The sequence below is a fragment of the Eurypyga helias genome, unplaced genomic scaffold, assembly GCF_000690775.1.
Source record: "Eurypyga helias isolate BGI_N326 unplaced genomic scaffold, ASM69077v1 scaffold30537, whole genome shotgun sequence".
Lineage (NCBI taxonomy): Eukaryota > Metazoa > Chordata > Aves > Eurypygiformes > Eurypygidae > Eurypyga > Eurypyga helias.
In genome coordinates, this window is record NW_010264288.1 from 29,624 (window position 1) to 40,612 (window position 10,989).

The 10,989-nt window shown below is 41.1% G+C and overlaps 1 protein-coding gene across 2 annotated transcripts in view; it reads left to right on the top strand.

Annotated features, from left to right (window-relative positions):
* LOC104513105 (chromosome unknown open reading frame, human C11orf30) overlaps positions 1–10,524 on the top strand; it is a 39,633-nt gene extending 29,109 nt beyond the window's left edge. For both annotated transcript variants that reach the window (XM_010156342.1, XM_010156343.1), the window contains 7 exons: positions 338–536; positions 1,714–1,878; positions 2,132–2,287; positions 5,109–5,263; positions 6,589–7,152; positions 8,032–8,544; positions 10,134–10,524. In XM_010156342.1, the coding sequence (XP_010154644.1) occupies positions 338–536; positions 1,714–1,878; positions 2,132–2,287; positions 5,109–5,263; positions 6,589–7,152; positions 8,032–8,544; positions 10,134–10,328 (1,947 nt within the window). In that variant the 3' untranslated portion in view covers positions 10,329–10,524. The remainder of the gene's footprint in view (positions 1–337; positions 537–1,713; positions 1,879–2,131; positions 2,288–5,108; positions 5,264–6,588; positions 7,153–8,031; positions 8,545–10,133) is intronic.
* Positions 10,525–10,989: the final 465 nt, after the last annotated feature.

Below are 10,989 nucleotides of genomic sequence, written 5' to 3' on the forward strand. Positions count from 1 at the left end.
TCCTTATCAGTGCAGTGCATGTTCCAGCTCACTTGTGCAGCTTTCTCTCGTCACACCAGAGTTGTATCCAGCCCTGAAAAATGACTGTTTAGTGTTTTATTGTGTTAAGTACTCCAGATTACTCAGTGAGAAGTACATTTTCATTCGTTGCCATTTACTTGGCCTTTGTGGTTTAATAATCAGAGCTGCTGAATTTGCAGGTAGACTTTTTCAGTAAATTATGGGTATTATGTAGGTCTTGTGCCACTCAGATAGATGACTGTACCCTGTACTCTGGTTATTCAGATCTCTTTTCTTGAGTGCTCTTACTAGACACAAATTTTGTCTTTCTAATTAGGTTCTCATAAAACCAAAGCCAGTGACATTTCAAGCAACAGTCGTGAGCGAACAGACTAGGCAGTTGGTGACCGAAACGTTACAGCAGGCATCAAGGGTAGCAGAGACAGGAAACTCGTCTCTGCCAGAAGTGAAAGAAGAACCGCAAACCTACACCGATAGCAGCTCTTCTTCTACCGAGTCCTCCCAGAGCTCCCAAGGTGTGTTACTAGTGTCGTGTAAAACACCAATGGACTGTCTCCCAGGCGCGCTAGCCATTTCGTTTAACTCCCTGTGTCTCCTTTTAGCACAGGTTTTCACCCAATCTGTTCGCAGGGAGTGTCATTGTTCACTTCCCTTGTGGCTTCATTTATCTTTTATGTATTCTTTACTCCATGCTTCCCTTTCCTATGTGAAATGTGGAGAAAGTGGTTTCTTGCTGGGCTCTGACTTGCTGTTACAATGCCTGCAGCCTGTTCCTCTTTTTGAGGGAGTCTTGCAGAGGTAGGCAGTGTAGCAGGGTTTGTTTGGGTTGGTTGGTTGGTGATTTTTTTTTTTCTTGGCAGCCCATGCTCTACCACCCTCTTTCCTGAGTGTATTGAAGCATCTCTCCACTGCATGACTGAAAGCTGTCATGTGACCGACATAAATTTTGGTCCTTTTATAGGCACATATATGTGTGTCAGGACATACGTCAGACATGCAGTCCTGACAGGGCTGCTGCCGTGGCTTCAAGCCATGATACAGATGCAGCCCTTTGTGTGGCAGAGGAGGATAAATAATAGGGCATAAAAAACACCCAGTCTTTTCTTGGGAGTGACCACAGGGCGCATTACTGTATCAAATAAAAGCAAACGTCTCTCAGTGAAACCTGTGTGCTTAGGTGCCTTTAAGTCACTTTTTCTATGTGATTCTGTCACTTGGTCTATGCTGCCATCTTATGTAAATTTAAAAAAAAAAAATTTGAAGATTCAACAGGCATATCAAAATTTAGGAACTGTTAATTCAGAATGCTGAATACACATTAATCACTTGAACTGCTAAAACCTTCTGAAAAAGAGTTCAATCCAAGGCAAAGTCAACAGACAGAGGAACCTGCCGAACTTGGATTGTTCAAACTAAAGATTTTGCAAACAACTAAGATACACAATTAATTTTTTTTCTGGAAAATGTTTATATCATCAGCACTCTTGTATTTCAAGAGTCAATTTTAATAAAAACTAAAGTGTCACAGAATGAGAGCATGCATCTTTGGCAGTGTTCGAAACACTAATACACCGTGAGTAACCTGGTCTAATTACGAACTGCGGCCCTGCTTTAAAGCAAGAGGTTGGACAAGAGACCTCCAACCCAACATGGTTCTGGCATGACTTGTTGTGCCTTTTGTTTTGTAAACAGATTCTCAGCCTGTAGTCCATGTGATTGCTTCAAGAAGTCAAGATTGGTCAGAACATGAAATTGCTGTGGACACGAGCCCGACGATAATTTACCAGGATGTATCCAGTGAATCTCAGTCGGCTACTTCCACAATAAAAGCTTTGCTAGAACTCCAGCAGACAACAGGTATGAAAACACAGGCGGTTGTTTAGGATAACCTCAAAGCTTATTTCTTGCTTAAGCAGCAGTTTGTAATAAATTTTATAATTGAAAAGCACCTATTTTGAATCAGATTGGTTGATTTCTGCTTATCATTTGAATCTGTTGTAATAGATCTATTTAATTAAACTCTTGCATTTATATTAGAGGTTTATTTTATTATGGAGGCTTATATATAGGAGGTTTATTTTATGTCTTTTTTTATTTTCTTCTAAAGCAGTGAAGGAAAAGTTAGAATCGAAGCCAAGGCAGCCTACCATTGACTTGAGCCAAATGGCTGTCCCAATCCAGATGACTCAAGAGAAGAGGCATTCTCCAGAAAGTCCTTCAATTGCTGTAGTAGAGTCGGAATTAGTTGCTGAATACATCACAACTGGTAAGTGACTAAGGTAGTGTGATGGTGGGCTTGCAGTTGGAGCCTGGGGACTTGATTTTTGTGCTTGGGTTACGTTGGGTTTAATTTCTGTGTTTTTGCTGTAATTTGCTGTAGAGGAAACGAGTAATGTCTTCCACCCTAGAGTCCCCATGCAGGGGACAGAGATTGCATCTGCTTTTCTGGGGCATAGTGGAGAATGTTTCTAACTGAAACAAAGGGTTATTGCTTCAAGACATCCTAGCTTTACAGATTTTCTGTCCCTGATCTGGTGGAGAGGACAGGCTGTCCCACTTATCTTTAAGGAAAATGTCTAGTAAGGAAAAAGTAGAAAATTAAGTTAGAAATGTGTACTATTATTTTAACATACCGACAAGAGTCAGTCTTTGAGTTAGTTTGACCTGTATTTGCAAAATGTTACTTGCTTACCAGGACTAAGTGAGTTCCTTCATGTGCTAGAAGGCTTTGAACTGATAAATTCTCACTTTTTAAACAAATAAATTATTCAGATTGAAATTGTGGTTGGGATTCAGCTCCTTTTGAACTCTGACTCCTCCTATCTGCTTGTCCGTTTTGTGGAGGTCCTTGACCCCCTTGTCTCTCTGATGCTCCATGCTACCCCAGAACACTAGGTGGGAGCCGCTTCCAGCACATACAGGAGAGGATCAAATTCCCTTTTTTCCAGTTTGATTTCTTAAGCCCACGTTACTCGTCTCCCTACTCTATTTGGGAAACGAAAGCAAAAATGTGTTGAAAAGCCACGTTGGGAAAGAGGAATAAAACTTGATTGCATTAAGTTGCATAAGTACGTAGCTGTAACTCCAGGTTTTTTAGTGCTAAATGTGCAATCTGAAATTTTAATTTTTCATTTGCTCCATACCTCCTGTCCTTCCTTCCATCCCTTTTATGGTCTAAATTTGTGTGAAATAGGAGCTGCGGAGGGGGGGATGTTACCGTTATTTTTTTTAAATAACACTTGCTGTATCTGGCTTCAGTTTTGAATGTTTGAGTCATGCTCCTTTGGATCTCTTTTAAAACAAACTCAAAAGTACAATAAATAGTGTTAAAGTGATCTCCAGTTAGCAGTCAGTTATCTTCACTGACGAAGATACTGAGCTTCTATTCAAGGTTCCAGATTTTGCTGGATCTTGCTGTAAAAGTTGATGTAAAATAGGGCCCTGAGCAGGGAGAATGGGAAATTACAGTCAGTATCTTTGTAGACTTAGGTCCTTTGCTGCAGCTGAGAAGCCAAAGTACAAACATTGCAAATTTCCTTGAGCTGTGATTACTATTTAAAATACAAGGATTTTTCTAAACCTTGAGTTGATAGACAGGAACCTACCAGGGAAATGCAGGCTGCTGTGCGTTGACTTGCTGCAGTTTCTGCTGCAGTACAGAACTGGTTATTTTGCTCCTAAATTTTTTTTGTCCCTTCCCCCAGAACACTGCTGGGGAATGTAGGTGTAATGGAGTTTTTCAATTTGTCCATCTCAGGATTCATCAGTGATCCATGTAGCTATATATTTTCTGCTAAAAATTCAGTAGGAAGATGGTAAACAGCTATAATGTGTTGTGAAATCTCCTGCATGTGCCTAGACCAAAGGATTAGGCATGCTTTCATCTAGATGGGAGCCGGGCTTCAGCACGTGCTTCCTCGTGAGATGAAGGGAGCGGTTCAAGGTTCACACATCTTGGTGTCACCATTTCTTGTCTGTCTGCAGACTCAGGAAGACAGCACTGTATTGGTTCACATTCGGAAGAATATCTTCACAACCATATAGGTTAGAAACTTTATTTTTTGATGAAGTTTTCAATGGTGCAGGAACTGTTGGGGGATATCCACGATGGATCTGGCACAGCATGCAGGCCGGTATTGATACAATCCAACTCCTTTTTTTGGAGTGGGAGACTAAAATTATCATATTAATTAAAAATGTGACCTTTCTTTTCACTTTCAGGAGGGTCACCAGAAAGTTTTAAACTTTTATGTTACAACTAATTTTAAACTTTGTTTGCTCTCCTTCAGTTATTAATTATTTTGTAACTAGAAAGTTAATTAAAGCAAATATTTACATATTAGTATGGACAGGCATAAAGTAATTTGGATTCATGTCTTATCGGTGACTGCAATATAGAATGGTTTGTGGGTTTTTTTTTTTAATTAGCAGAAGATCGCTTCTCTGTCAATCCACTATTTAATTCCAGAGCCATCACCATAGCTCCGTAACTTGTGCTGGATCTGTTCTAAAAAGTGACATAGACCCATGACAAGGTCTCCATTTTTTGGTCTGTGGTTTCTTGATCAACCTCACTTGCTTTTGTAATACCCAAACATTTTCTAATTGCTCATCTTTCAGATTCAGCCTGTGCTCTGGGGAGTATTTCTTGCAGTTTGTCAGTAGCAGAAACCTTGCTGTTCTTAATTGCAGTCAGTCGTGTGGGTGCTTGTAACAGTGTAAAACCACAGGGTAGCTTGTGCTTTACAGTGTTGTGCTGGTGCTGTATGAAGAACCCAGCTGAAAATCGAGCGTAAACTCTGCCTGCAAACTTGGTGTGCTGGGAGAGGGAGGCCAGAGGAGGTTTGGACTAAGTGTGATGATTTAGGAAGCGAAGACAGAAGCAAAATCCCTGAGTTGCTGTGTTAAGAGGCTTCTCAGAATAGATGTATACTTTAAGGTTGAAGCTAGCATACAGTAAAAGATGTTTTCCATACCCAGATCTTTTTCACTCGTATATGCTTTCAGTTGAAGCTTAAATGCAAAGCAGATAGCTGAAGTCACTGCAGTTAGTTCTGGAGAAGTGCCACTGACCTCTTTGCTTTCAGTCAGTCATCGGTCCCAGCCCCACCAGCAGTCATCTCAGCCCCAGAGGACTCTGCTGCAGCATGTGGCTCAGTCGCAGACAGCAACGCAGACTTCTGTTGTGGTGAAATCTATCCCCGCATCCTCCACAGGCGCAATTACCCATATTATGCAGCAGGTTGTACCCTTTCTTTTCCCAGCAGTCTATAAACAGCAGTAGGTTGTATGAATTATGTAGGACGAGGGCTTGTTCTGAATGAATGTCATGATGCTGCCGCTGAAAACGCTACGTGTAAGGGCAGATTAATAGCTTAATTTTAATATTGCCTGTCTTGATGGTGAGGGTGGTGGGGTAAAAGGGAAGCAGTTAATGAGATCACTTGAGACTGTTAAGAGGTATTAACAGCCACTGTGGAAGAGAGAGTGCTTCCTGGATGAGTGCTTGCTGTCTGTATGTCATCACTTCAACAGCAACAAGCTGCTTTTTTCAGTGTGTTGTATTGCAAGCGCCTAGGCTCTTTAGATTTAGTGTAGGGGGAAAGAGGGATGGAGCTGAGTCTGGTCAGTACACAGAGCATCTTTCTCATTTGAGTGCTTTAGTTTGTGAATAGGCAAACTTCTCAATGTAAAAATAAGATTGTATTTAGACCAGCACCATGAGAATCCCAAACGCTTCAAACAGAGTGTAGCTTGTGGTGAAATCTTACTGAAGCCACGCCGATGCCTTTGTTCAAGACCTGCTCAACTCTGCAGTGCATTAACTTGTAGGAACTTCAGCTGTGGACCAGGAGAGTACTGTGTTAGCTCTATAAACCTGCCTCAGAGTGTGTACTTTCACTCATGTTTCAGTAGGCTGCTTAATCTTGCTAAGGCCATTTATGAATACGTTTATACAGTGGTATACAAAGCATAGTAATGTAGATCTCTTGCTCCTTCAAATCCTTCCAAAAAATCAATGTTTGTGCAGCGCCCAAGAAAAATTGCAATAAAATTTTGAGGAAGGAAGAAGGAGAGAGGATCTGTGCTAGAATAGGGTAGACTGTAGGTATATGGGGAGCTGCAGAAGGAATCATGGAGATGAAGACAGGCTCTCAAGAAACAGAATAAGAATTTGTTGTGCAGAAGGTCTCTGGCTTTAATGAGGAACTACTGGTTCAACCACCTGCTAATCCCTGCTGCTTCATACCCAACTGCATGCAACCTTAGGGGGTTTGCACCTTAGTCTGACGCGCAAGGGCTACGTAATCTCTACGAAGGGTTAGTTATGCATTAATGTTGTCACATAAAGGCGTACCACATTTTAATATGATAAAAATAACTACTGCTTGCTTACGTATTGTGGAATCTCCATATAAGGGTATCTCTTTATTCATGAGCTGGGAGTCTGTAATGGTAAAGTAAGTTAAAGTAGTCCAGTTGAAACATTAACAAGTATTTTTATATTGTGTATTCTTTTGTTTTGTATTTCCCTTTACTAACTTGCTCTACCTTCTTCTTATTAAGGCCTTAAGCAGTCACACTGCGTTTACCAAACACAGTGAACAACTTGGAACTGAGGAAGGAGAAGTGGAAGAGATGGACACCTTAGATCCTCAGACTGGCCTCTTTTACAGATCTGCCCTGACACAATCGCAGACACAAAAACAGCAAAAACTGAGTCAGCCACAGCTGGAACAGACTCAACTGCAAGTGAAAACTCTGCAGTGTTTCCAGACTAAGCAGAAGCAGACAATCCACCTTCAGGCCGATCAAATCCAGCACAAACTCCCACAAATGCCCCAGCTTTCTATAAGGCATCAAAAGCTAACCCCCCTGCAGCAAGAGCAAGCACAGACCAAACCAGAGGCACAGCACCCCCCACACCACATGATGGCCAAAGAAAGGCAACTCCCTACCTTAGTGGCACAGCCACAGCAAACTGTAGTACAGGTGCTTGCAGTAAAAACCACGCAGCAGCTGCCCAAACTGCAACAGGCACCAACGGCACAAAAAATCTACGTGCAACCCCAACCCCCCCAGAATCAAATGCAGCTACCTGCCTCTTCAGAGAAACAGCCAGCAAGCCAGGTAACGGAATATTGATAGCATGCAAAATACACGTCGCTGTTCCAGGCAAAAAAAAAAAAAAAAAAAATCAGAACACCAACCCTGTCGCTGTAGCAGTGTTTTGTCCTGGCAAGAGAGAGCGCCTCATTCCGCTGGTATTAATTACCCCATCAGAAGGTTGACACTAGGAAAGAGAAGCACATGTTATAGTGGGGAAAAAAATAACCTGTAGAGTTCCCAAACGTGTTTCGTTGGACAGTTTTTATGAATTTCTGCCACCACTGGTGCATGGAATTTGTCCCTAATTATTTTCTTTTAATTTTTAGATATGACCCGTTATTAATTTCCGTTCCCGTAGCACTTTTTATTTCTGTGGAAATAAAGATGAATACACTGCAGTCTCCTAAGGCTCTCCACTGTATGTCTTCCTTTGTAGTTTACATCTTCCTGAAGTTACATGGTTTACATGTACAGGAGTAATTTGAATTTCCTTGGGAGGTGAAAATGTAAAGACTGAGGAATGTGATAAAAAATACATATTTTAACTCCAGCAAAGTACAAATTTTTTTTTTTTTGGTCCTTTCAGGAATACATGTGAAAACAAGAGGGTTAACAAACGTCACGTGGGGATGTAAATCCCAAAGGAAAACGAGGCTGATGTGGTATTAGACTGCTACAGTCCTTATCTAGCAGCCTAAAAAGCTGCTTTTCCCCAGGCTTCAATTAACTGTTACCATATCATTGCTAATTCCTTTGTTAAAACACTGAGTTTCAACTGTCTTCCTAATAGCAAGTATGTTGTTTGTGCCATACTGTCCTTGGAAATATTGATTAGATTTTCAATTAAAAAAAAAAATAACAATCTAGCTGTAACATGCACAACAAAAATTTGATTTTCAGGTGCAGCATCCAATTATAACGCAAGGATCCACTGTTACAAAGATAACTTTTGAGGGGCATCAGCCTCCTCCTGTTTCAAAGGTAGCAGGTGGCAGTTCTGTGCCCAAACTGGCGTTGCCAGTTACCAGCCTATTTCCCACGCAGGCATCTGCGAAGACAGCAGTAGCAGATATTTTGAGTGTGTCTATGGTGGAAGCTCAGATTGATACAAGCATAGAACGTACGATAGTGGATCCCCCAAACAAGGCCATGTCCACTAGTAAACTCGCTAGCGAAGCAGAGTCGTCACCTTGTACCCAGGTGCCGAGGGTGACTGCAGTAGGGATGACGGCAACTTCCATCCCCCAGCAACAGACGTGTACAGAATCCCGTTCAAGTCCTCCTGCTGTTGGTCCTACTTTAACAGAGAGGAAACTCGATGCACAAGGAATGCCTACAACAAAGCAGTTCATACACATTCAGAATATATCACAAAAGAAAGCTGAAGAGAGTTCATCAGAAATTGTTATCCAGGTAAGAGAAGACCAGAGCAAATAAGGCAAGGGTTGAGTACAGCAAACTCGTGTCTGATGTGATGGTAGCAACTGAATGATGCTCGAATATTTTTGTTTTCCTTCCCCAGATTGTGGTTCTTTTTCTGCTCTTGTAACAGATTACTAACTCAGGGTGTGTAATTCTGCAATTGAGCTTGTGTTTCTCTAGTTTTGTATCATTCACTATGTCCTCGGTGTCTTCCTTTCTTTTTCTGTTCAGAGAACAAACCCAGCTCATCTAATTTTATAAAGTACTTTTATTTGAAATGCTTAAATGTGTGACCTTCAACACTTACTATGGAACTATGATCTAGTAGAGTTTTTTTATAGTATCTATTAATGTTACCTCTCAGTATAAAATTAGCACAAAAAATTAAGTAGTGGGGTTCTACTTACTGGGAAAGTTCAGCGAGTAAGGTCTGGATTGAGAAGAAACTTGTTAACTTCTAACCAGTCTTACCACTTCTGCGGTAAAATGGCTATTGGTCATTAGCCTAAATGCTTTGAGTTACTGCCTAACTGGTGATGGGTATTTTCATTGATTCTGCTGACTTAAGTGTGATGTTTTCTGATGTAATACATGGTGTGGATGTCAACTGAGGAAGTATTCAAGTCATCCCAGGAATCATAATGGTATAATAGAAATCTGTGCAAGCAAGTTGGCACGGTATATGTTCACACAAATGACAGCGTGGGTTGAAATGGTTTTATTTTGTATTGTATTTGTGTTACAGTCAAAATGCTTCTTATGTGGGAAATCTGTGCTTTTAAATTTTTCATGCTACTTTGTAAAAATCTTCATTGCAGCTAACTTTGCTTTTGTAGGCATCGTCATTTTTGTACTCATTTTTAGTCCTCATTTCCCTCAATAGACAAAGGTAGATTTCTGGTTTACTTTAAATATGTGTATTTTGAGAAGCTGCATTGTGTATCATTGTGGCATGCTGTGAGCTGTTTGAAAACTAAAATACTGCCCAGAATTTCAGTTGTATAAAGCTGTAGATTAGTTTCTAGAACCTATGAAAGTATAACCAGCAATAAATAGCATAGATCTGTTGCGTTTCCTCAGCCTCTGCTGCTGCAGCTCTGAGCAGAGCCGGAGTTTGTATTGTATGCAAAAACCTCGTAGCTAGTCCTTGCATCAGAGTGTCTTGTATGAAAAGGCTGAAGAAAGTGTAATCTCTGCTTTGCATTTAAGGAGAGGTGGATGGTGGGCACTGCTGGTTCAGCTGTTGGTTATTCTGTCACTGACTTTAATGAAAATCCAAGGCCAAGATCAAAGAATCACAGAATGGTTTGGGTTGGAAGGGACCTTAAAGATCATCCAGTTCCAACCCCCCTGCCATGGGCAGGGACACCTGCCATGATTATTCAGATTAGATCTTTCACAACCTGATCCAGTGAAACGGTGCTTTGAAGCTCTAGCTAAGGTGACATGCAACAGGCCTTACCTGGGGAAAATTGCTCTTGGACACTGAGCATCCCCTTTTTCACGAGTACCTGTGCTTGCACAGATGCCTTCACCTGTGAAAACGGCGTGTTACAACTTAAATCTCTTCTTTCTTTCAGACTATCCCTCACTATTCCATCCCTTGTCACTCCAGCTCCAATGTGGTAGTGGAACCCAGCGGGCTCCTGGAGCTCAACAACTTCACCAGTCAGCGCCTCGACGATGAGGAGACAGCAATGGAGCGAGATGTGGACAGTAGCACTGAGGACGGCACTGAGCCCAGCCCCTCTCGAAGTTCTGCTGAACAATCCTAAGGAATTGGGACACTGGAGTGCACTTTATAATATCTTGGGATTTTGAGTATCCAAGATGCCCTTGTATTGTGATGTCTTAGAGCACTTTGCCTGTTAGAGTTGTTCATTGGACCCTTGAAGCATCAGTGTGTTTTAACAAGACGGTATTGCAAAAGCTGCAACTTAAAAATGGTTTCAAAAAGAAGAGAAAAGGATGTAGTTACTGAGATTGAGTAAACCTGTGACAGTGGAATGTACTCCTGTTACAAAGCAAACGTGCAGCGAATTCTACAGTTCGTGCTATCGAAGCCCTTGCCCAGATACTGAAACAGCTTTCAGTGAAAAGGGATCATTACTTTGCGGTGTCTTTTTGTTAGCTGTTGAGCAAAACACCAACAAAAAAGAGAGAATGTTTAATAAATATTTGTATTTTTAAATAGCATGTGAGAGAAAAAGTGTCTCTGACAGTGCTGGAAAAGCCCCAGGAATTTTGGAATTGGTTAGCTTTCTTGCACTTGTGCTCACTTAGAGTTAAGATTTTTTCATAAGCCTAAAAATATAGTTTATTTTTTTAAAATCCTTGTTGGTGAATGTTTGGAAATACGCAAAATCACTAACTGGTAGCAAAGTGATTTCCTAGTGGATTTTTGTTCTCATGCTTTACAAGGAGTAGGGTAACAGT